Source organism: Augochlora pura, chromosome 10, assembly GCF_028453695.1.
Source record: "Augochlora pura isolate Apur16 chromosome 10, APUR_v2.2.1, whole genome shotgun sequence".
Lineage (NCBI taxonomy): Eukaryota > Metazoa > Arthropoda > Insecta > Hymenoptera > Halictidae > Augochlora > Augochlora pura.
In genome coordinates, this window is record NC_135781.1 from 17,867,964 (window position 1) to 17,895,940 (window position 27,977).

General features: G+C 36.4%; 1 protein-coding gene across 2 annotated transcripts in view; it reads right to left on the reverse strand.

The window, feature by feature from the left end:
- P130cas (Serine_rich_CAS and FAT-like_CAS_C domain-containing protein p130CAS) overlaps positions 1–27,977 on the reverse strand; it is a 147,788-nt gene that overhangs the window by 38,665 nt on the left and 81,146 nt on the right. The window contains exons 2-3 of one of the 2 annotated variants that reach the window (XM_078191913.1): positions 14,568–14,714; positions 6,824–6,973 (exon numbers count right to left, since the gene is read on the reverse strand). In XM_078191913.1, coding sequence (XP_078048039.1) covers positions 6,824–6,973; positions 14,568–14,714 — 297 coding nt within the window. Of the gene's footprint in view, positions 1–6,823; positions 6,974–14,567; positions 14,718–27,977 lie in introns of both variants that reach the window. The other variant, XM_078191912.1, reaches the window with a different exon arrangement.

Genomic DNA, 27,977 nt, shown 5'->3' on the forward strand with positions numbered 1-27,977 from the left:
CTGTGACCATTGAGATGCAAGGTCAGCTGGCGCGAGGCGGTTAAGTCAATGGAGAGAACCGGGTTTCGACTGCTCGTTGATTCGGCCGCCAAACGCCAGTCGAGCTCGCCTTTTATTGGCCAGTATTTTTCATTAATAACTTGTTAACAAAACCGCGGATTGCATTCTTGCTAAGGAAAAAATTGCTTTAAAGTACCTCAGGAACTCCTCATTTCTCGGAATTATAACAATTTTGGGACACCTTGTACATGTTTTTAATGCGGGGGCAAGGAAATTGGGACATCTATTCTCATATGGGTGCCGTTTGCTCGAAAAACTTGGTATTCTTTAGAAAAATTGAGCCAAAGTCGACTGTAAGTATAAGAGGTTGGACATGGCTTTGAACAATCTATTATTGTAAATTTTATTTACTTTTTAGTCTTTCTACATTCGTTTGAGTAATATAAATCTCGATAATAATTTTTATTCGACTCGATATTTATTTGATACAGTCGAGAATAGACTTGCTTTTTAGAGTCTTTTTCTTTTATTCGATATTCAAACAAAATTTTGTCCAATCCTAGTCTAGTGTTTACACCAAATGTAACTTTACTAAGCAGTAAATTAAAGAAATGTTAATATTGGTCTAACAAATTTTATTTTATTCTTTCTTTCTTTAACGATTTCAGTGGGTTGAAAATAATACATAGATGTCTTTGAATTCTTTTAATATTTTCATTGTTTGAAATTTCAATTGTCCATTTTGATTAGAAATGCGTCAAATCCACAATCTAACAATAAGATTCAATGATTTTTCGAGAATCTACAGAGAAAAGATTCGTTGACTGACTCGAATAGTCAATCCGAAATCAATGGGTTGTACAGACTTACCAAACTATACCTGCGGTTTCGACTCCCGACGATGTAAGTTTTGACGTCCACCGTGTACTTATTTGTATGGCTATTTGAATAACAAATATATGCTCGTGAACAAAACTCTTTTGTTTTATTCTCCCTTTCTTTCCATCGTCTCTTTACATCGAAATCTACGGCAACATAAAAGAAAGGCTGAGTTATGGCCGGCGGCCCGCGGATAGAGCCCTCAAGGATCCCAATCGGAAATTCAGCTGGCTGAGAAATGAATATAAATGCGAGATCGTGGTGCAACTGAAATATATTCTTTATCGAACGGAATCGTATCATATACAGCCGTAATTCTTTATCCTTTCAAGTTTTGTCGTTGAAAAATATAGAATCAACACTTTTAGAATGGTATAACGTTCTTAAAACTGGTCTAAATATCTTGTTAAATGTTAAAAGCCTGTCGTTTTTTCACTTTTTTATCTGAGCCTACAATGAAAATTTAAAAAATGCATTTCTTCTTTTTGGTAACTTATATGCATGCTGAAAATTTCATCGAAATCGAATGATCTTGACCATGAGCTGTAAATAATTAAATATCACAAAAATTATAGTTTTTTTACGAATCTCAACTAAAAATAGGTTTTTATATGTTTCAGTGCCTGTGGCTTGACTATGCGTCAACGAATATCAATGAAATTTTTAGCCTGCCTATAACTTACCGCGAAATACCAAATGCATTTTTTAAATTTTCATTACAGGCTCAGATAAAAAAAGTGAAGAAACTGCAATCTCTTTATTTTTTATTCCAAGTAATAGTAATACTTAAAAAGAAGTATTTCAAGTAATTCAGACCAGTTTTAAAAAAGTTATACCATTTAAAAAGTTTTGACTCAATTTTGCTCTCCACTCACTATGTCATCATGATATACTCACTGTATATCATATCAACGTGGCTCGATTAACTCTTGCGTAAACTTTTGCCATCTGTGTCGCTACAATAGTATATTGTAGCATCAAATGATTTAACGCTACAAAAAATACAGAAATAAAATCATCTTTTTCAAATATCTAGATATTTATGAAGCTACGTTTATTGAAAGGTAGTTACATTTTATTTGCTGTTATCGATTTGTATATTGCAGTATAAAAATCGAGGAAGTGTTAGGCGAAAGAAACCAATGTTGTAAATGAATATCAGAGAAATTGTTTATTTCTTTACCATATGTTCCACTTTCTGCATCTTCCGCAATTGTTTATTGCTTATGGAAGTACTTTATGGAAGTAGTGCGGTTGCCAAATCGGTGAACGATTAATTTCAATTCTTGTCGAGTCGGCATTGATTTCATTCAAGTTGTTGTATCCATTTCTCGCGTTAAGTGTCACAAGTGTTGTTTATTAATCATTTTTGTTTAACAAGATATTTTTCGGCGCACTGGCAGCACAGTCGAATCGCTGAACGATTAATTTCCATCTTCGACGAGTCCTCATCGATCTCATTTCGGTGTGTTCCATTAAATCCTTGTATTAAGTATCGCCGATTTAATTAGTTCTGGTACATTTACACCGCAATTAGAGAATAGGCCCTCGTGCATTCGGGATGCCTATGCACTCTCATTGCGCGCTGCGAGCAGTGCTGCAATTATTCATCGATAATCGTATCTATGGCCCAAACGACTCCGATTTCGGCGCGAACACACCATCGGCGCATTCTCGCTTTATCGAAAATTGTGCGGCAAATATTATACCCGGCGCACTAAATATGCAACGAGTCGCGTGATTAATGCCCCGCGTGTTTCTGCGCGTACACATATTTTCATTTCGTACCGGCTAACATCTGTCACGAGTTTCGTAATGAAGATCGCGGACTGACGCCAAATGCCGATTCACTGCGCACTCGCTTGCATTGTAGAATAATTTTGTGTAGCAGATTTTCCATTATTTATCGACACGTGATTCTACATTTGTTCAATGTATGGACCGTTTATTTTGAAAATGGTGCAAATCTACTTTCTGTCAATTGGAAAGCATACATTAATTTTATGTCAAATCTGGCAATGTTTCTACTAATTTATCAATGTGCTATTTGATTGTATAATTTTCTTTTAGGCGAATTTAACTAAAATAATATATACTTACGGGCTATAAATGGATTTACAGCATTTTCATAATTAGTCAATTGTAAAAATCGTTTATTTTCAAGTGTAAAAGATTAAACATCGCTTACGATACATTTTGCATTAATCCAATTTTGTTGATTAATAACAGGAAATAAAATAGGAGTATTTTTTATTTTACTCAAATTAATTATGTTCGTATATTGTTTAATATAACATAAGATACTGATATTATTTATTTATGCTCTTTATGCGGCAGTGTTTTGAAATATTCATGATGCACGAAGCAAGTAGGAAGGAATCTTTATATTTTTCGTATATAATAGGTCCGGCATCGTTATACAAAAGATCCTGACATGTTAGGTGACAGATCTAACGCCTTAAATTCTGCGTCCCTACATTGATGTTTTATATAAAATAGTGTACGGTGCAGTTTTGCAATACCTTATCCAACATATTTTCAGTTTACCTTTTTCTCCGTTAATATTTTTTCTTATTCGTTTTTTAATTGCGTCTTGTAGACTTTTTAGTTCAAATGAAGTTCCCTCATTTCATTTCGTTTAAAATAAATCTATTATTTTTTCTACATGGTTTATTACATTATAATAGTCATGTGGTGCACGTAAGAAATTGTCTCGCAATGCTCATCAGCTATGTCTATGGAAATTGGAATTTCAACAATTTTTTAAATCTAAACATTGGTGGTAACTATAAAAATAATTTTGGAACGTGTTTCAACAATTTGAATGACGTCGTAAAGCTTGCGCTCGAGTTTAAAGGGTTAAAAGTTAAACTTCAGCGTGATAATACACAGGGTATCCCAGTTTTTCCCGGCATAACTTTGCTAGCGTGTTTTACAAGTATGAGTAAAAAAAAAATTAATATGAACATATGACTTCTAAATGTTCTACTAAGGAGTTAATTAACAAACCTAATGATGAGAAAGTTAATAATACGGTAGAGTGTGAATTTTTATTAGATGCCAATCTAGTAATACTAATAATCGACGTCATTTTGAAATCTAATGACATTAAGAAGGTCTAATGTTATTTCACTTATTTATATTGGAAGTGATTATGTTAGTAAACACAGGGATTCAATTAGATTATGCGAGTTTCTGTAATACTAATGATATGTTCGTAAACTGTGTCAACGAAACGCCAGTTCGCTATCATTTCTTATTATTAATTCTAGAATAGAACATTTACGAATATATACTCATATATTTTCATTAGGAATTGTTAGCAAATATTGACGCAGAAATAAAATACAGTAAAACCTCAATTATGCGACTAATCCTGGACTACTGTTGGATTAAGATATTCAATCAACGTTCATTTTAACACGCACCGTTTCATGCAAAATCGACGTAAATTAAATCTTGTTATTCAAATAGATGCTAAAACGTTTTAAATGATTATGTATTTTGCTCTAGACAAGAGTAACATAACGTTTTTTGAAATTGCATTTCCCATATCTAGTATTTCACTTTGTTCCATCGCTCGTTACTGAATAATCCAAATAGTCGTTCTAAACCACGAATAATATATTTACGATGATTATGAAAATAAACTGAAAAATTAATTGAACGGTTGGCTCAGAGGCGAATCAATGTAAGTCCATTAATCTAAAAATTCAGGTAAATAAGGATTTTGTAGATTAGCTATAAAAAATAATAATGTCATTAATGGTAAAAAGCACGATTTTGATTATAAGACGGCATAAAATGAAACTTAACTAGAGGAGAAGCAAAAGTAATTGGTTCCGAACCGTCCAGTCATGGTAATAAATTATGGACCTTTCTAAGAAATGGAAACGTTCCTCATCGCTTGCATAACGGAAAACTTAAAGAAAGTGTTTTCTTATTAATGGTAATGAAAAACAGTATTCGTAAAATGTTCATCATCCCATCTTTTGATTACCCATTTCTGTTATAAATACTTAAAAGACGCTACTGATTACGCAACAACAATTCAAACGTTTCTAGCAGCTAAATTACACAACTTTAACAAATTCTATTCGATAAAGTGCACTCGTATCTTCTTCAAGATTCGAGTAGAAGAAAGTTCGACTAGCATAGCATTTGAATATGTATCGCGTGTGTCGTAGAAGGTAGGATTTGCGTCACATATCATTCGTACGCGGAGATCGAACCACATACGATTCTACAGCTTTGAAAATCTTAACGAACAGCGATGAAATTTCTCGCCGAGCCGACTGTATTCGCCGGTGCCTCGAAACGAAATTTATCCGGGCCTAATTCATCGGTTCGCGGTGTTAGCTATATGATCGTTGGTGACAGATGCTGAGCGACGCCAATAGCAGACACCCCAGCCAGTGGCCAGAAGGAGAGCCCGGGAAACGAATTGGTCGTCAGCTGATTTTGACAGATCCCGTTTCTACGTGAACTCGAGCCTACACGGCCGGGCTTTAAAGAGGGGGGAGGAGAGGACCGGTGGAGCGTTCAGGGGTGTAGGAGTTATGGTGAACACAATGGAACCACCACTGCCGCCGACGACGCCATTGTGTGTCTGTACCGCGTACCGCGTATAAAGTCGATCGATGGGGACAGAGTGGAGGACGATGGGCTTGAACTTCATGAATTTCAGCGTCTTTTCAAATCGCGAATAAATTAAACGCGGGACAGCAGCTGCACGCAACGCCAATAAAATGCGTCCTCCGGGGATAATAGATCGGTCGTCGATATCCTCCAATCGAGTTAGATGAAGTACCAAAGGGAGCAATCCGGAGAACGGAATATTTAGACGGATCCTTCGAGCTCATTCTTTTGTGCGCGCGCGATCGATTCCGCTTAGGGGCGTTTATGCCGGCGGACTGACCTGCTGCAAGTCTATTTCGAAAACAATCGTCTCGCAACCGCTTCATCTTGCGAGGACAGCGATCAATAATTTCGGGTTTATCGAATAAGAATGTTTCTCAACTTCATAGATTGTTTAATTTTTATTTAATTAGCTAGCTTTCTTACATTTAATCGGTTAGGAGTTGCGACCTCTTTGAAACGTGTTTACCTAAACTTGTTGCCGTTGTGTCGCAACACCATATACTATATGTATAAAGTATATTCATACTACACACTAGTGTAATATTCAGGCTATATACAATTTTTTCATAATAATTATTTGTAGTCCTTTATTTGTTCGTTTTGTTCTATCTTAGCTTTGAAATATTCGAAACATCTTAAATTGTACGAATATATTTTAGTTTTCACTGAAATAGCAATTTAAACAACAAATTTTTACGTATGGCGAGTGTACTCGTCGTAACATAAAATGTTCATTATAATGGAGTCCATGAGACCATGTTCGAAATTAATCAATGAGTTACAATTAACACGCTTTAATTGCCGAGCGTTGAAATGTAACATAGAGTTAATTGTTTACAATGTAAAATGTAATTTAATCGGAAACGGTTTAAAATTAAGGATCGTTCTAAATTATAATCAATCTTTTAAACTAGAATTCAAATTAACTTAACGATAACCTGAAGCAATTATAATTCATAATTTAAAATCTCATTCAGTTTAAAACAATCTTTCGTGCAACGTCTCCATCAGCGGTAATCCGACTTTGTTGCAAACAAGTATGTTTCAGTAAATAATTTTCTGCATCCTCGGGCGAAAATAACTCCTGTTGATTTGTGCCGAGGATGTAATGCTTAATTGCGTTACGTTTAGTTTCTCCGACGTTCAATTTTAATGAATATATTCAGTAAATTGCTGCGTTATCAAGCAAAATAAAATGTATGGTCAAAACGGAAGAGGAGAGGAGGAGAGAGAAAGTTTCTATCAAATTTAATAATAAAGTTTCGTCGAATTTAATAATGGGATTGTGCCACAAATGACTCACCCTGTTTGGCTGGACGTGCCAGCTACGCCGTTTTCCATGTCTCTGTACACCATCTTCGGAAATGGTTAGGTCAGGCCTGCTGCCAACCAAACAACCCCCTGTATCATATTGGCCGACCAGGAGTCTCAATCGATTTCCTGGACAGATGCCCTGAACAGAAAAAGAAATACATTTCGCCGCTGATATTGCATTCCAAGAAGACATGTGCTTCTTTATCGAACCAAAACGATTCCTTTCGAAAACGACGATCAACGATTGATTCATCGAGTTGTAAACACCGAAGCAGATTCTTTCTAGTATTCTACATAACAACGCGAATTTACATATTTACTTACATAATCATTCACAATAATTATTTATATATTTAGCTGAGTTAATACGTGATTTATTGACACATATTCAGTAAATATTAATTATTTGTGATTTAGAACTAAGGATTTCTTTATGGATCTTTTCATAGTAAATTATAATAAAGAAATAGTTAAGTGTAAATATGTCATAAAAACGTAAGAATATTGCTATCTTCTCTTCGCTTTATGAAAATTATTAAAAATCTAGTAATAATAGTTTTAATCAATTAATGACGTAACCTCGGTACTACAATCTGATGACTTCTTTAGCAATGATTTTTCAAAAGAAGTTTTTTACATGTTTTTGAAGAGTTTCAGATAATGAAAGTACGTAAAACACAGCTTATTAACAATACTTATATGTTTAGAAATCTTAGAAAGGTATTGGCTTATGCATTCACGATTTCAAGTGATTCGTTTAAAAGATACTAAAATGCGTAATTCAGTAAAATATACAAAATTTTATTCACTTTTGATTCAGAAATTCGAGTACCACGAACAATAAGATCGTATTCAATTTTAATTTTAACTGTAACCTTTATGATTAAAATGCGTAAGTAAGTCTGATACTACTTTGAAAAATTCTTAATTAGAAAAAACTTCTAATTTCTTTTTACTCTTCTTTTTATATTATTTCCGATCAAATTCTTAAGAACGCATCTACATAATGTTGTGTCGTATCGTTCGCCTCGTTGACGACTTGGAATTACGACCGGTTAACCACTTCGGTACGGCGCGCATCGGCCACGAAGTTGTGCCCACAGCCGGCACTCACCATTCGCATGCTACTTCGTGCATCGACAGTGAATCCGTTTTGCTCTTTTACAGATCTTTGACGAGAAAAGCTTATTTATGTGTATTTCTGGACGTAAACACTGCAATTGTAGAGATAAGGCAAAAGTTCTTGGCAGTCGACTATAGTCGACTATAGTCGATGCTCGGCCGTGTGCGTTCATATCACGGCCGTCGACTATAGTCGACACTCGGCTGTGCGTGTTCATCTGTGGCCGTCGACTATAGTCGACGCTCGTACCGAAGTGGTTAACGAAGAAAGGGTGTAAGTCTAACTCCGGGGAATCCGTTTATTTACACTTTGTACAGAAGTTATCTCGATATAATTGACGTCGCGATATATAATAGTGAAATGATCCTTTGATCTTGCTACCTCGGTGCAAGATTCTGACGAAAGAAAAAAAGACGATTCTGACTTGCTGCACTTAATGTACAAACGATTCTAACTTGCTGCACTTGATGTAAAGACGATTCTATTATTTTCATGTCGTGCTAGCCTTTAGGAAAACTCGGTTGCAGGAGGAATTTGGTGGAAGTGGAAAAATGTTTAAAGTAGGGATGGAAAGGAACTCTGTGGTAGGGAATGTTTTAGCAACGTTTGACAGGGATTTCCTCCAGGTCTGAATTTACCGTAAAAATAGCCGTCCGCGGAACTGTCGCGAGTCTGGCTTGGGCCTTCAGGCCTCTGTCCGCGGAGCCCTTTGGAAATCCCCGAGGTTTATGATGCCAGCGTTCGCTATTGAGACCGAGAACAAGAGATTGTAAACCGATTACCATGCGTCGCGCGAAATATTAAAATTACTTGATGGATCGGTTCCTCAAAAATAGCTTTTTACCATTACTAGCATCATAAACTGTAAATTGGCCTTCTTTGTTTGAATGCCGTTCTTGGGGCTCGATGTCCAGGACGGAACACATAACAAATAAAACTGGCTCGCGATTTCATATTAAAAATCAAAAGCTCGCCCACGGTTAGATGGCTAATTGACAAGTCTCGAGCAAAGGTATCTCAACAACTTTTATTAAATTATTATGTCAACGAAAATAGAAATTTGCACAAACATCCCAAGCAATATAAAACCCGACACACCTTCGTTACAATCTCCAAAATTCCTTCAGTATACTTAACGTGTCCAATGAATGAGATGAGGGCCCGTCCGATTGCGAACAGTTCCCAAAGGCACCTTAGCATTCCTAGGATACTTTGAAATTGTAGTCGGTTTTAGGGACAAATGGAAGCTCCAATTAGCCGTCTGTGCATTCGCGGACGCGTGGAGTTTCTCGCGACTCCGTGAAATCTCGACGAAAATAAACGGACCGGTGCTAAGTTTCGCCTCTCCGATTGCGAGAAAGCACGTCTTTCCGTGTAAAAGAACGGTATCGTGTAACCCGCACGCTCGTCGTCGAAATTCTAAGAGAAGTTCCGAGCCTCCTCGCGTATCGAGTTCTCCGCACGTGTAACATACTTCTGTGTCTGCAACCCTTGTGACGGCCGCAGCTGCCGATCGCATCTCGGGGTGGTTTTCAAATTACTTTCAGAGATTGGGAATTCATGCTTGAGATTCTTACAAAATGTTTCATACTGCACGTTTTGCCGTCCGGATGCATTCTTTTGCAGGACACATTCGTCTTTCTTCAATATCAACTTCACCCGTTTGCAAATAAATTACAAAACTTATATCTGTGGCATTTTCAGAAATAACTATACTTACTATACTTATACAAATTTTCAGCACCGAATGCAAAGAATAGGAGTTAAACAAAAATTTCATTTTCTTCTTAATAATTTCAATAGATTGGAAATTAAATCATAGTATTTTTGTTTAGGTTGCTTGAATATTTTTAGTGTCTAGAATTTTCAGAATTCATATCTGTTATAGAATATGACATTTTTTTATGCAATAAAACTGGATATTTTAATGTTCGTATAATGTGAATTTGATTAAGTTGTTAAAGAGGACACTTAAATTAATCTGTTCAAATATAGTGTGTTTTGAAATTAAAACTAGATTAGACTCCTTTAGTAATCACTAGATTGCGCATTTCCTGCAGTTATGACAAAAATGAATAATATCGAAGCGTCATTCTATAACTTTCAATCTAATAAAATTAATCAATCAAAAATAAACTTTCTATTTAGTTTTTGTTTCTAGCAATTGATGTAGACAATTTTTAGTTTGCATAGGAATCCGCAGTCTAGTAATCATATTGTTTGATCGTTTACAAAAAAATTCCGTAGTTTGTTAGACGTTCGCGTAATTTTTCAGGTGTTTTACGTATTTTTTTGGTTATTTATGTAATGTTTGCTGATTTTACGCAACTTTGCAAGCTTCCACGTAATTTTGCAGACCTAAAATTATTATTACCTTCATTTCTACTACACTCTGACGAAACAAAATTTTACATAAATTTGACAAAACCATAGTTAACTATACGTTAACTGTAAGTTAACTGTATGAAACATATATCTATACATTTTTTACGTTATAATAAAAATAAAGACAATCTTATAAGAGAGAATTAAATTTTCTTTTTGTCAATTTATCCACCGGGTTTTTTTTATTACTTCTTGAACTAATTATTATTTTTGATTCTATTTGTTTCCGTTCATGGTTTAGTATATTATACATATTTACAAAACATATGGTACGAAATTAACTGAGCATATCTTTTCAATGTACAAAATGCAATAAGCGCGTAAATTGATTGTGTAGATAACAGACACTTTCAAATTAATATATACTACACTTTCGACAATACGGTTCGATAAATTTTAATACTAAACAGAAAACATTGGCTAAGTAATAGTTTTATAGGAGAATATATTTTCCTATTTATACGACAATTAATAAAAATATGAGAAACTAAGAAGAAACTGAGAAGATATGATAGTCATAATTAATGCGACTATATAATAATAATATTCTAATAATAATACATCTTTCCGATTTGTCATTCATGAAATAAATTATCGAGATTATTCGTAATTTATAAAACGACTAGCTTAGCTGTCAACAAGTTGGGCCGAATTAATTACCATAATTCGTAGTTTCCGTGTGAATTTGCCTGTCGGTTCGGACGCACGTCGACGATCGTCGCAAACGAGCGGAAAGCGAGCTCGCGTTCATTTTCGAAACGCTGCGCGGCGTGGCGGGCAGACGGTGGCTCTGTGTGTACCCAGCTCTACAAAACTGTTCATTTACCGTGGCATACGAGGCCAAAAACGACAATGGGGTCGGGACGAGCCCCGGCGCCATTACGGATCCTATTGACTCGCGACCGGAGAAAGGAGAAACCGGGGCTCGATCGTGTCCGCTCGCAACGCGGCCGCATCTGCCGTTAATTTTCGTATGGACGTGCGAGACAAATCGATTTCGAAGTCAATGACGTGTATACCGAAACCCGGCTCCGGTACTTTGCTCTATCTTCGACTCCTAAGCGGATACTTTGGACAGTCGGCCTCGGTTCGCGTCGCCGATTCTGATAGAAACGTCGCTCGATTCGAATAAATTGTCTTGTTCGATTCGAGTTTAATGGCTGGGCCACGTGATCCGATCACTAAATCGCTAAGATCCTTATCAGTAGCTGCCCAACTATTCACAGATACCCTTTCTTTCATTGTTTTGCACAAAGCTAGGTATTCGTTTATTAGTATTTATTATCATTATTTTTATCGAATATTGACATTCGTCGTAAATTATTCTACCTGTTTATTTGAATAATTCTTTAATCGAATAAATAATTCGCGTAATTCTTTATTCAAGTGAGTTAATAGAATCGAGACTGCAAAATTATTCTAATAATGCGAGTATAATTGTTGACTGTGTTTTCTTTTACTTACGGATTTATAAAATTGCCGCTGCCTTTCTGTGTATCCGTAAAAAGATTATTTATTTATGCTTGAATGATTAGTTTATCCGAAAACTTTTCCATACAACATTTAAACAAACATTAATTGTAAAAATGTGCTAGTGAAAGACGCATGGATGTACACACGATATGACTATTCGAAGGGTGAAATTTCGTGGAAAAACTTCATTTGAAGCCTTTGTCTTATTTCAGTGAAAGGAATTATTTTCGACCTGTCAATTACACAGTAGGCTGCCAAGCTTCTGGTGTGCATCGGATGAAGGGTCGCAACGTGCATACAGGCAGGAGATTAACTGCAGTAACCCGTAACGAGGGGGGGGAGGGGGGTGGGGGCGAGAGTAATATCCTCGTAAACTTGCACCGCATGCTGCACCCTTGTTTTCCAATTTCTAGTTAGAACGGTGGCCACGGTTTCTTTTCAACGAACACCGCATGCATTATATCCTGCCTTCTGTATATGCCAAAGGGATCGATGTCGAGCTTCAACTTGTAGATGTGAAATGGTAACTTCAAAAGACAGCTTCCGGCGAGAGTTTAGGATTACGAAGACAATCATTTTTTTGTATACGCCTCCATTCTCGCGATCTTGACAATTTCATCGCTAATTTATTATTACTTTCTTGACCAATAAAGTCTGCTATGAAAGCTTGAAGTTTATACTGTAATAAATGCGCTGACACGTTAACAAGTTAACAAGCTATACATATAATAAATGTTTACATGTACAGAATTTAATTACAATAGGTGTGTAATAGAGATTTAAATTATACATTTTTCTGGTTACGAGGAAATAATATTGTTTTTATTTCGTTTTTATTCGATGAATATTGTATATTTGTAGACAAATTAATTTATGAGAATGGAAATTTATGCAATGAGGTTAGATTTTCTGTTTCTGTGTACCGGTGAAAAAGTAAAACAGTACGGAGATATATTATTACTTGATATTTATATAAATTATAGCGTTTTTGTTCTGAGTTTGAATTTATGAATTAGCATTAACTATTTTTTAACCTTGTAGTGACACCTTAAGGTATCTCATGATCATACCATAATTATCTCAATTATCACAAATATAAATATGCCAATGCAAAGTGGATAGATATGGTTACAAAAAAATACATGATCAAAAAATTGCGACAAGTAAGCATATTGTACGAATTTAAGTAAAATATTTGCAATGCATCGTTCCTAATACCATAAAGGGATATTTTTTCGTTCTTAATATTTATGAGAATAAATTTAATTGATTGAAAAGTATTAGCACTATATTATCGCATAAACAGAAGGATAGATATATCTTAGAAGGCTAAACACATTATTCACGAGTGTATTTTGTTTTTAAAAAGAAAGCTAATTATTTTGCATATAAACCTGTTGTCGTCTAAATTCGTACTGTTTGCGTTATATTAGAATCATTCCTGTAAAAACTGTACCGCTGAATCCCAAAAGCTCATCGATTTGCAACTGAATTCACTTCTTTTTCGACCCAATGACACATATATCGAATTCGAAGCGACCCCAGCCAACGATACGATAAGAAAACAGTGTTCCATCGAGCACATCCTTTCAGCCGATCGTATCAAATAAAAGACGTTAAAGGGGACAGAAAGAAGGGGTCCTGCAACAGAGGGCAGCCCGCGGAAGTCGCAGAGACAAGCGACGAGATTGCCGTAGGTCGTGGACCCTCGCGGGAATCTTCGGAGCAGATGTCGAACGCGGAAACGATCCAGCGGCTGGGTCGCAGCGCAAGAGGCTCGTTTCCCGCGTTTCTGAGAGTCTTTACACGTATTCGAGGCCGCAGATGAAGATCTTAGATCGGAGACTATAACGGTGCAGCCGCGCGCGTCCCATTTCCGCGATAATAATGCCATGTCACGTGTCGCAGAGGAGGGAGAGACGCCGCGCCTTGCCATCGCCATCCCCCTCTCGTTTCATCGCGGATGAGCGAAGCGCATTACACCGAGATGCATAAATAATGCGCCGGCCAACGTCTATGCGTTGGCTCATGTGTATCCCGTACAGCACGCTCCATGAACTCTGTCAGACGTTAATTGTCGCGTTAAGGGGTGACACGCCACCCTGTTCCGTTAAGAAATCGCTAAAGTTTGGTAATCTTCCTTACAGGTAGAACTACTGAACAAAATATAAGTCTTTCTAAGAGAATGTACATGTTAGATGTCAGCTTCGTTTTACAATTTTTTTGAAAACTATAAGCACAAAAACGACGAAATTATTCATTGCTTCTGAGACTTTTTCTCGTAGAACAATGTTTGCTTCAGTATATTTCAAACGTATTACTATATGAATTAATATTTTAAACAGACTTCACAATGAATCAAATATTTTATTCCCAAAAGTATAATTATTCAAACGAGTAAAATATTTTATTCCGGACAGTATCATTTCAAGTGAAATATTTTATTCGGGAAAGTATAATCTCCTGGAACGATTTTATCTTCGAAAACACATGCACGACGTAAAATAAACTGATTTATTTACAGCTCCGATTGCGAACATCGTGGAGAAGAAATGCAAAAATTAAAATAACAAATAGTTTCCATTGTTCTGTGTTTCAAACGGTCCGGTATTCGTCGGTTCAATAAAATGTTCTCGTTCGGATGGCTACGCCTATGCCCACGATGAATATAACTACGAACACAGTTGTTTATCCAGCTCTGTTTCACCGTACAATGAGAACATTGAAAAATTTCATTAGACGAGGCAATTACCTGTCTGCCGCGCAGGGCGCACAACCACCACCCTTCGAGGCCGGCAGTATTTTGCTCGAGTACCGTGAGTACGTCGCCCTTTCGGAAAGCCAATTCGTCGGAAGCTTCCGCAATATTGTCGTAGAGGGCCCTTGCCTTCACACATTTCTGCTGCAACACAAAAGTAAAATAATTAATGCATCGTCGATCGCAAATAAAGAATTTTCTGTTAGTTTCGCGAAACATTTATTTAAATATTGAGAGTATATATTTTCAGTTACCTAAACGGAAACAAACATTTATGGTTATCTTATCGTCGACTGCTGAATTATCAATTCCAAAAATACACAGAATCAAAGTATTAACATCTTGCTGGAAATAAAGAGGTAAATTCCAATGAAATTAGCTATAGGTAGATGTATTGAATACGTGGATAGCACAGCGTCGAGGTTAAGCCCTTGCACTATAATAACGAGCCAGACGCGTGACGAACGTTTCGTACACGATTCGATAAATATGGCTGCCAATAATTTCTATTAAATCGAAACAAAATTTAAATCACCTATTATCGAAATTTGAAAATGAAAGTAAACGAGGACAATCGTGACACAAGAATCATTTCATGACATCAACGAAATAATTAAGGACGAAACAGTCGTAATCAACATAGCTCTGAAAGACGTAATAGTGCAAGGGGTTAAGCCCTTGGGTTGTGTAATACAGATGTTTGGCGGTATCTAGTTACACTTTATTGCACAATCATGGTGGCTGCAGTTTCTGCGAATTCAATGCGATTTTTGTCTTTCCCTCGTCGTGTTCTGTCCATCGTTATCTCGGTTTTGGTGGTTGATCGAGGGTAGTTTTTGGTGAAGGAAGGAAGGAAGTATATGTGATTGGAGGTGGATGCGTTTGAAAGAGCTTGTAATGTTAGAAAGTCCCGTTTTACGTCATTAGCGTAATTTATAAATAAATGTCCGTTCATCGTTTCGGTGGGTCTGTCGCACATGTTGTCCGTTTGTCGAGTCGAATTTGTCGGAATGCGGTGGTCGTAAAGTAGTTCATCCGGTTTGGAGATGCCCGCATGGTTTTTTACCTATTGCACATTTTTAGCAAATCTAACGCTTAATTTGCTGAAGAAACGGCGAGATACGTTCAACCTTCGGTGTTTCCATCGCAACATATATTATAACGAAAACTAATTTTTCAAAATGCGTGTTTCGCTTCAAAATACAATTCTATGACCTGGTCAACATAAATCCAGCCGTAGCATGCAGTTCTCTGAAAAGTCGTTACTTCAAATAAATTTTTATCTCTTTATTACATTATGACCAGCAGCTGCTCACCAACTGTTAGGCTACTACCGCGTTTAGAAAACTTTCATTTCGTATGTCCTGTGCAAGTCGAGGTATTTTTCCGGGTTTACTGCCTGCTACGGTCAAATCTCGAGACATGCGGATCGCACGTGCGTACCGTTCCGGGGTACGGTTCATACCTGGAGGTCACCAGTACTCTGGACGGTCACCTCTTCCTTCTTTCCTTTTCCTTCTATCTCTTCACCTATTTCTTGTCTCTACTCTGGCAATAACCAATCATGCAGGACAACCATTCCCCTCTCTCAATTTAGAAATTTTTCATCAGCAAATCCGCTTGTTCCACCAAAAATGCACGCCCATACCGAATTTACCTCGGAGCAAAATAGCATCTCACTCGACACTTTCGCAACACAATCTCCAGTACAAACATACACTTTATACGAAATTCATTAGTCTAAACATCACTATCATCTGTTAGTTATTCGCGGCATCATAATCAATTAATAATAGTCACAGAATCAACGTCGTTTATAGTTTCGATTTTGTTGTTAAGTGTTATTATAATAAAGAGTTTTATTACGTTTACATCCACCAATTCTATCATCCTTGTCATTCGAAAGAATCACCGGGAACCGCGTACCATCAAGATAATCGTGTGTGCGCGGATAAACAATGCGTGATGGATCGTGTTATCTTCGTATATGATTTATGCGATAATTCAAATGATTTATATTGTATTCTACAAGAAGAAAATGATTTCAATTGTGTTCTACTCGTTTTATTTGAATTTAGTACATGTGGTAATAGACACGTGTGAATTAAAATATCATTGTAATACATGTTTTTTAGTATTTCGACATGAAAACAATTGATTTCATGAAATAGAAACTGGATAATCATTATAAAATTCGCTAGTATAACATACTCAAGGGTAACGTGAGTTAATAATTCTTTGGGATCATTTGTCGAAAGAGAAATTTTAATTTCCTTATCCATCCAACAGAATTATTGAAAAGAATATTGAACATAAAACAAAACAAAAATATATTTTGAATGGGGCAGTTCTCTTTTAAGTTTTCTTAATTTTTACATTATTCCATGATAATGTATTAGAAACAACTCGTAGATTTTAAGTCATCAAGCGATAACTATTCAGAGTGAATAAATAGTGTCATAATTACAATATAATGAAAGAAGAGAAGGCAAAGGCAAAATAACATGGCGGCGAATGTGCTGATAGCGATAAATTATCTTTTAATAGATCCGAGGATTCCGATGGTTTTTTGTTGGTGCTATTTTGAGAGGCGGAGAGCTTGAACACAGGATGACGATCATTTAAGACGAAATGCAAGTTACAATGGCTCTCGAGGAAACCGCGTTCTATGTCACCCGTATTCAAGTGAGTTCAATTGAAGTGCCTTGACGAGCCGACAACAATTTCCCCACCATTCATAATTTCATGGCAAACAGTGATGTCACGCGACGCGCCTGATGACTATCGGCGGGGAAAACCGGCGCCCTGGTGGTCTTTATAGAAATTGATGCACTCGTTCAACAGCAAAGTGGACGAATAACGGCGGACATTCCTTTTCTGCTGATTAAAAAGTCGATTCATTTAACTGAATGAAAGCCAATGTGTGCCCTCTAATTCATTTCACATCTGAAAAATATGCGACAATCAATATTTACTTTTCCGAGTTCGCATTTTTGTTTTAATTACTTTTACAGTTATCGATTATTTATTTTAAATTAATCGATTATTCATATAATCGAATTATGACCGAACTGTGAAATAAAAATTGTCTAAGCTTATTATAAGAAACTTAAATATCGTAAAAATATTTTTCATCCATTAGTCATTTTAATAAGTTGCACGCATTAGGAAGACATTCTTTAGTTTTGTATTTAAACCAGTTTCTTTAATTATGACACATCTAATTAACTTGATCTACTTCGTTTAATATATGATACTTTAATAGTGAAACACGAGAAAATATAAATAAATAATTTCTTAATTGATCGCTAGAGTGCATTTAATAAATAATCGATGTTAAGAATTAAGTTGTACATGTTGTACTAATTGAAACACGGTAAAGTATAAATAAATAATTTTTTAATTGATCGCCAGAGTGGATTTAATAAATGATTGATGTTAGCAGTTAAATTGTATCAATGGATAATATCAAAAACAATGATTGCGTCGTACGCAATTATACGTCTTCGGTCTCGTAACAAATTGCAAGGTATGCAATAAATTCTGATTACTGGAAAGTCGAAATAATAATTAGCGGTAATAATTAAAGTACCCTGCACGTAATTAAGTTGTCAGGGGCGGTACCATCTTGTAAATTGATAAAGCGCTGTTCAAATTTCAATTAATTATTCGTATTAAAAAGCAGGTCGCCGGGCGGTTGATTTAATTTTATGATAGCAGCGCGAAAGTTACATCACAGTGACACATTTTTGAATGGAACTGAGGGTATGTACTTGGAAGATTGATTGTGTCTGTCTGTTAACTTTCCCGACTATTTTAAATACATATGCGATAACTGCAAATTATTGATATTGAATAAATTGTTCATTCCACAAGCGAGTATACGAATTTTACAGTTTCATACTTTTATCGTTTAATACAATTAATATACTATTGAATTCTCCAATTAGTGAAGCCAATGAAATTTAATTATAATATAACATTAACCACCGATACTAGACTATTTTCCCAAAATGAAGAAAATACACAACTGCGTGCATATTTAAAAGGAATCCAATCACTTGATTTTAATTTAATGAAATCGTTCACGTCGAGTCTCCTTCAAATAAAATAATTGAATCACCAAAATTCCAAAAATATATCTGCGGGCAATTCCGAATCTTAAAAAATTCGACTAAAAAGAAAAGAACAAAATAAGTACATTCGATAGTTCATCGCAGTAGTGAAAGCGATCGATAAGTGCTGATCAAAGAAGTTTCTTGTATTATTAGGACACTTAAACAGACGAGCGGTATAAATCAAACCGACAGTATAATTACCGATTTCTTAATTGCCACGTCCTGCACACGGTATCCCCTTCGAGCAGCATCGATAATTGGCTCGCAGTTTCGTCACTCTGATTAATCACGGATTAACGACGACATTTCCGTTACGTTGACTGTGCGAGCCACGAAGTCGAACGAAAGCGTGGCCGGAGGTTTTAATCAAGAAGTAATTAGCACACGGCGTTACGTGAGTGACTGCGGCCGGCTAGGCAATCGAACGTGATAGCAAATTAATGTCGGATTAGCGCAAAGTAATTCAGTTTATGAGGTTCCTTCCCACGCTGACGCGTTACGTGTCGTGAATTTCGAATAACGATGGCAATGATACACGAGCACAACGGTAGAAGCCTCTAACATTTTGTCAAATCCGACGTTAACTTCTCCACTAACAATTACTTGCGTTATTCGTTTATTTACTAATGCTTCAAACCAGATGGTTTACTTAGCTATTGTTACGGTTACTATCGATAACAATGTAGAATCACTAGACAGCGGATTTTTATGCAAAGTAGTAGTTATTTGCACCAATCACAGAACATAGTAATCGAATGCAATGTTGCCTTTTTCTTAAACCATTTCAACCTTTGGCAATCGAAACTATTTTAATGCGAAATTCAAAAGATTCAATGCAATTTATACATATGAAATTCAATCTATTTGCAAGTACAGTACTTGCAGCTTTCACAGTTTTTTTTTTTAAGTATGAACAAATCTGTTACAATTATTTTGAAAAATAGTACAACCATTTTTAATAGTGCCTCAGACTCGTTAACAAGTTGAAATTAACACACCGACATTGTTGGTTTCTTTTAATCACTTATTAAATTTATTCACGTATCAATGTTTGCTATAAATGAATAAAGTCTGCAATATAGAAATTGCTTTTCAAATTCCTGCAATTCCAGAACAAAAGGAATGCAGTTCTTTCGGAGTAAATGGACACAATGCCATAACAAGCGTCGGGTACGTGAAATAATTTCATTCGGGACGTCGAGGACCACCCCCATCGTGCAATCCTCGATTCCCAAAGGACCCTCTAATGGGAATGTTAGGGAAAACGTATCCCATGTTTGGAATAACACCGCGCGACGGAGCTCTAGCGCCGCATAGCGCGAGCTCGCGTGCATGCACGTTGAAATACGAGGGCCCCTGGACATCGCCGTATCTCCACACACCCGCGTCAACATGTTTGTGCAGGTGCATCCGCGCTTGCACAGGTATGCGGTCCCTCCGCCTCGATGGAAACCCCCGCCGTCCTCGCGCGCACATGCGTAACAAAGGACGCATTATCAAGACACAATGACGTCGATTCGCTCGCTCATGCCCCCGCGCTGCGAATTTTAATCGAATTAAGCAGGACGCGACCGATCATCGACGCTGCTTTCATCCGGATTAGCTAGGGTTAATGCGCCGACAATTGCGTTTCGTTAATGGCCTGTTATCCTCTGCAGCAATCTTCTCGAGCCGTGCCACTTTCGATTCACTGGCTTAGATGAAATGATTCTTGCAGAAGTTGCATGAAATCAAAATTCTCATCAGTCTTGACATTATCATATCGTCTGAGAAGTCGATTTGCTTTTATCGAGCATTCGGATTCATCGTTGCAAAAGACTGTACCTTCTTTTATCATTTTGATCAGTTCCAAAATATTTCCATTTTACACCGTACATTCTGATTTAGCATCTGCCTACGTGTGTACCTGTCAACGCTAAACCTATCGAGCATTAATACCTGTGTTGTTTTATAAGTACGTTGAATTCATTTAGTTAAGATTCTTCTTGTTACAACGTATGTTTGAGAGGTAATTCAGTCATTTTCTATAAATGTAATAAGAATTTTATTCATATACAAGGATAGAAAGCGTTTGTTACGTATACATATATGTATAATGCAATAAATAAATAATACATATAATTTAATAAATCAAAGATTAGTTTAATTCGGATATTTCTCGACACTGCGTTTTTTATTTTAACTGGTCGCGTAATTTAAAGTTTCTATATTATTTTACGTTGTAATTTACATTACAATTTACACTAATATATAGATTTATTAGAAGAAAGTAATTGCAGTTATCTACCTGTTATAAGACAATTGACTAATTACACACATTTTGGAATAGTTTTAACCATTTCACGAGTTAGGTCTGCTTTATGATAATGACACAATTCACGTTGTCCATATTTCATGTATGCAATAATTTCGTTTATCAACATTCTTTCACAAAAATTTCTTGAAAATATATCATGAAATTTGTTAAACGTCATACTGAACAAATTACTAACACTTTCTAATATATTAAAACTATTACGTAACTTATTACGGGCACTTGTCGCGTAATATTCCACATTGATTAAAGCAATGTAGGATATACCAGGGCGTGTTAATGGTGACTAGATCGAAAACGAAACAGAAAAGCGTGGTTCCGATGCCGGTATTTTGTTATCTCGGCCTGTATACCGAGTCCCTAAAATATCGGCAACAGAGAGTCGAACAGGGCCGTGTATCGATCCTATTTTAAGAAGGATCATTCGATCGCCCGACGTAAGTCGTCGAAGAATGCAGCCTTGCCCCATAAAAGGGGGCTCGGTCGCAACATCAGCCCAGCCTGACAGGTACACTGGCACACAGGCCCACTCAGGGAGTACTCACGACCTTTCGAACTGACAGGTTTCGGAGCACAATCCTATGGTTAAAGCAATCCAAACCGGGTCAAGCTGCGGTATAGCTGCGGCGCTCTCGCGTATGTCGCGCTGCGATGTAGTATATCTGCGACTCGAATAATTATGCGACGAACTTCCGCAATTAGGTGGTTCTCGACGCATTACCGGACCGGCTACGTAACGCCGCAAGCGAAATTACGGGACTAAGTTAATGTTGCATCTTCGTAATTGATGGCATGCCCCAACGCGTTAACCATTTTACCGAGATTTTCCTTTACGCTGCTTAAAAAAACACGTGATATATGTCGAATCGATAATATGTCCAATGAAGTACTGTATTTTTTAATACGTTCAATTAATGTTATTAACTGTAATATGTACCTATGTACGTCTTCAATTAATCTCTTGCCCAACAATATCGTGTGGGACACGTCATGGAGATTCTGAACAAACTCTAATAAATATGTATATTGCTATATTCGCTTAAATCGAAATAATATCCTGGTTTTTCTTGTTGTTAATGCACAGTCACTAGGGATACAATAGTTGGCATAGAATAGTCATTAATCTTTTGGTTCTTCAGGTAAATTATGAACAACAAAGAAATTTTAATCGGTGTAAAAGAAATTGTAATATATGGGCTTAAGTTTGTCCTTTAGACATAGTATTACGATGACAAATTGTGGTAATAGTGCACGATATTCTTTGGGTTCTTGTAATTGATTCTTCAGTTTTTCGCGCTTGTATTATACTGGTCAGAATTCTTAGTAATTATGAAATTAAATGCACAAGTGAAACAACAGGATTAAACTAATACTGCGTACTCATAACTGATGGTGTGACTAGACATTTCTGTATACGCATAACAAAAACGAGTAGGTGCAATTTACTGTTTTAGCAGAAGTAGATCACGTACAATGCTGCTAATGATTATAAACTCAAAGTAACTTCTACAATAAATATATTAAATGCTTCTACATTCTACAATAAAAAAGTTATATTTCTATATATTTATTTTCTATTATTTTTAATATAGAATTATACAAATATGGTGTCTTGTCAAGTTTTTGTGTAAATATCATTAATAATGTAAAAGTTACTGCGAGTACAATTATTCGCGTCACTGTACATTGCTACGAAAATAAAGTTGCAATTTTATTAACATTAGCAGTATGACATAAATTTTATAGTGTTAACATTATTATAATCTTATTATCATACGAATACCTTAATAAAAAGTTAGATGTCATTTATCATTATATGGTACAAATGTATGTAGTTTTGAGCCTGGTGGATTCCGTTGTTTTTCGGGTGTGACTTGTTCTGCTCTTGCGTTTGGAAAGCAGTCAGTCTTTGTTGGTTGCTGAGGTAACTCGGTGTAATAGGTAGACCACGAGTCAGTCGAGTATTATAAATAAATTCTTAATGATTGAGGGCTCGTTATATAGATTTACGGCTAACTCCCTCAGGTATAATAGCAATCAATTATTTTGGGCACACCTAGATGTCCGTACACGGCGTTGGCGTTAAGGGGTTGAGAGATAATTGAATCTTTTTAATACCGGTAAATATTACAATAAAAATGAGGAAAGCTCTAACTAAATTTGATCTTGTAATTTTTATAAAGCGATGCAAGTTTTTCAGTTTCAGTATTAACAACATTGGAAACACGAAGAAACGAATCGCCATAAAGGAGCTTATCACGATTGACCGATCTCGAAGAGATTCTCGTTGCACAGTGTTTCGTGGGAAACTGGCGACGCTAGTCATTTTCCATAGTATCGGAGCGTGAGTCCGTAAAAATCGTCGATTTTAATCTTCATTGGAATCGTATATGCTTTTCAGACCACGGTTCAATGCCTGAAAAGACCTTTTTACGGTGCGGAACACCACGGACGATACGGTACGGCCGCAGAACCTACGCATACATGTCGAAATAAGTAGCCTTAAATCGATACATGGTCGGCGAGGTGTGTTTAACTGCGGGAGGGTGAAAATCGCTTTGCAACACGTGCCCTTTCACTATCCGGAGTGCCGTCACCGAGTACCCTTCATCTTCGTCTTCGTTGTCGGCACTCTTTCACCACCGTAGCGCGTCGTCTGAACGACGAGTCTCACCCCTCCCTTTCCTCACCCCGGTAATTAAATAACCCCTTCCATCCTCTAATTATACTCTCGATCGACGAGAGCCCCGGGATGGTCGTCTGATTAGAAATTGAGTTTGGAGAGCCTACTCTGCCGGCAAAAAATCTAGCAGGCTTTCGTACAAGAGGACTTTTTCATCTTTCATTTCTCTCGACTGCTGAATTCAGGTGTCAGTGTCAGTGAAAAATTTGTGAGAAGTTGATTTCCACATTTTCACGCTTGATTACACTCGTTAAACTGCGGATATTTAGGAGAAATCAAAATTGTTTACCACGCATTTGTAAGAAACCGGTGCTAAACAGAAAATTCTTTATTTATTTCATCATTTTAATAAACTGATACATTGATATTTATAAATTCTTTTAGATTGCGTTTCCTCATTTTCGTCATAAATGCATAAAATCCGTGGTCTACTGATAACGAACATACAATTTTCTTTTTCTTTTTCAGCAGAATGCTTATATTTTACAAAGTTCGGGGTTTAATTCTTTCATTTTGTTTAGCTTTTGATGATGTTTTTGTATGTTTTGGTACGGAAGAATACGAGCGTCGGAAAGACAGTATATTAATTATTGATTGTAATAATTTATAAACGTATTTTCAGTATTAATTTATGAAGTGTCGTCGTCATTTTGTTCTTCTATTCATGAAACATTTCTTTTTCATATCGAAGTTATACGTGTATTTCAAAATGGCCGAAGTCTACTAATAGATGTTTCAAGGAAGTCGTTGAAAAAAAGTTCATTTTTTATATTTCATTATCAGCTTTATCATTTTATTCTACGAGTATTACTTGTGCGTATTAAGATTGCTATTATCGCATTTTTAAATCGTATCGCTGATAAATCCGAGTAAACATAAAACAGTCATGTTAAGCGTTCAATATAATGTTACATTTGTAACATTATATGTTACAAATAATAAAATTAATGTTACATTTGTAACATTATATTGAACGCTTAACATGACTGTTTTACATTTGTTAACGACAACTGTCGCATAAATGTGACGTCCACAATCTTCTAGTTTACGCAAGAATGTATCAACTAATTCAATTGCACATTGCTTTTTAACGTTATGATACATAACATAATATCTAGGAAGTTCGCAATTTCGTTTCGCTAAATCGCTTTAACCCTCTTAGTACCGAACAACGATATATCGTTGTTCGCTATTGTTGACAAGATAGTTTTCTTAATATTTTGATTGAACAACAATTTCATTCCCTATTTCTTCTCCCTTTTTGAACTTGTTATTTGTCAGGCTTTTCAAAATTCTTGCAATTTCTTTCCGAAACTTTATCAAACTTCGTCAAACGAGTTTTAAACATTTCGCTCAGATACAAAGTCTTTTGGCCGGTACTAAGAGGGTTAAGAGGGTATTATAACGTGAACTCATGAAAAAATCAAATCCTTGTTTGCATATTTGTTTAGAGCGTGTGTGATCCGGCTCGAAGGATCACTGGTTTAGAGCTAGGATGATTTCTTGCTGGTTCGATGAACACGCTCTGGTATTGACTTTATTTGCTTTATTTTAACAAATAATTAACACTTATTTAAAATGGTACTTACTGAAAGTTGTATACTGAGGCCGTCACAAATGGCCATACAAAGTTATTAATCAAAGGCCGTCGCAATGGCCGTACAAAGGTTTTGAGAGTCTGTGCGAGTCCCTGCTACTCTTCGTTCCTGAGCGTCGTCGGGTATCTCTCATGTTTTCTTGTTGACTTTGTTTTTGACTTTCGATTTGACTCTTGATATGACTCTGGCGTCTTCGTGGCTGTACACGTTCCACGAAGACTCCTATCCCTACTTTTTCGTACGAGGCGAACACCTATCAGCCAATACGAAATTTGTTGCAGAGGACCAAGTACCGCCCTTCGAAATGTTGTCTCCGAAGGTCGATAGCTTGGGTTTTCTTCAAATTCGCTAGCTGCGCAGGGTTGCCTGGCGTACGTTAATTTCCACGGTGCACCGGTTTTATCATACGTCAAATGATTATCGAGCACCAGGAGAAAGTCCAAGGGTCCGATGTCTCGTCTCGGGCTTGGCGTCTTTCTCCTGGTTTATGGTGCCAGATGCTTAAAATATGTAAATTGCCAAAAAGGCTCTGCAGCTCAAAAATAGCCAGGAAGTCACGTACTCATCATAAACCCAATTGTTATAGAATCCTTGACAATATTCTCACAGGACATGGTTTCAAAAATACATCTCTGGAACTTTACATACGAACTATTACAATTAGCGAAGTCATGATTTAACTTTAACCCCTTGCACCATAATCACGAGTCACATTCACGACAAATATTCCATGCAGGATGTACTAAATATGAATATTATTAATTTCTTCTAAATTTAAATCAAATTGAATTCTTCTGTTATCAAAGTCTAGGAACGAAACTAAATAAAAACAATACAAGAAACGAAAATTATCTGGTCCTATCAAGGGAAATATTAAAGACAAATAAGTGCTAATCAACGCAGCGTGAAAGGAGAGTAGTGCAAAGGGTTAAAGGCATTTCCCTCGAAACAATGATTTTCAAAACACATTTAGTAATTTAGAATCAACCAAAGCTGCTTATTGTTTTCTATTTTCTGACCTCCGGAATTTAACAAAACTTTCAAAAGTCGATAATCGAATTTCATAGTATCACCAACTTTTTAATTACCGGGTATTTTCTTTTGTGCTGTAGTCGCGTTCATACTAATTAGCAAGCAATATGGCCATATTTATGGATATTACGAGACGACATTTGTACAAACGACGTTATTTGAGAATATGCAATGCTACTAATTTTAACTTCCTTTTATTCCAAAAAATTTTTGAATGTCGTTGAAATACGTACAAATAAACCGTGTCAATTTGACTGCAAAAGGTTTAATAGTTTCTTTGTAAAAAATTCCCTAACCAAGTTAAAAACACACGCACTTCGTGCTATGATTCCACCTTAATATTCCATAATAGAGATAGTATTTAATAAATTGTTTGAACAAAGGAGATTGTTGACGAAAAGAACGATGTTAGCGAACGTGGTAACTATTATTTCGAAATTGAAATAATTATTCGAAACAACATTTCAAATAGTGTTATTTCTACTACAACATTTCAACTACGGTATTAATATTTCGACTTTCATGATGCGGCACATTGCAATCGCGATCGTGTATACATTCGATTTGCACATTTTTTCCTTTGCATTCTCGTCGGTGTTGGGCGACGTTGCACGGATAGTTTCAAGTGGAAGCCCCTTGTGGACTCCCGCAGACGTGTGCACGAGAGCTTTTAAGTTGATAATCCAATTACAAGTAGGCTTATAAGCTGCTCCAACAGTCCGAGAACCGTGTAAGTGTTATTTGTGCGTAATGTCAGAGTTAACGCATCGGTGTAGCCAGCCACAAATAATAGGATTTAAGTAATCACTCGTGAAGACGCGCCACAGGGGGATTACCATGCGCGGTCAGCTTTTCTACGATCGGGAACGTTGTAAATTCACACGACTGTAAAATAAAGATCCAAGCTGTACAACGTCGTTCTAGAATTTTTATTTGTTGATTAGTCCTCGGGCAATCGACACTGTTCGCTCATACGCGTGGCGATGGTTGGGTTATATCTGATCAAAGAGCATCCATATTTTCTTCTGGACCGTTTGTAAATCTAATTTTTTGGAATACACGTTTTCTTAGCAATAACTATGTCAAGAAGAAATTACAACATTTTGAGTTACGACAAGTAATATATCAATGAATATACCTTCGAAATTAATAATCGAATAAATAATAATAATCACTTAAGTTGTCCTTATTTTTGCATCTATCACATTACGCACAACAAATTGAAATATAGCTCCGACCCACAACAAATATGTCGAATACAAAGTGCGTGTAATGTTTGAAGAAATTCGAGTTCACCATAGCGATACCATAAACATTCTCTAATTTCACGTATGTTATATGGTATCAAATTTCGAAACAAAATTGTGATTTCGGAAGCAATCCTTTTAGCATCGCAGATTATTAATTATGTAAACATGACCGATTACTGCTTCTACAATATATAACCCTCGAGTTAACCGAAAAGACTTTTGAAATTGCTATTCCGGTGCACGTCCAAGTTTCACACCACTCGACTGTCGACAGAAATATTTTTCGTCCGGGATAGTAATAAATTGAAACCTGACGTTGACCAACGGCTGTTAAAAGGATCTTTAAAATTCGAAAATTCAACGTTCCCGGGATACGTCATACGGATGGGGACGAGAGACAACGCATGAA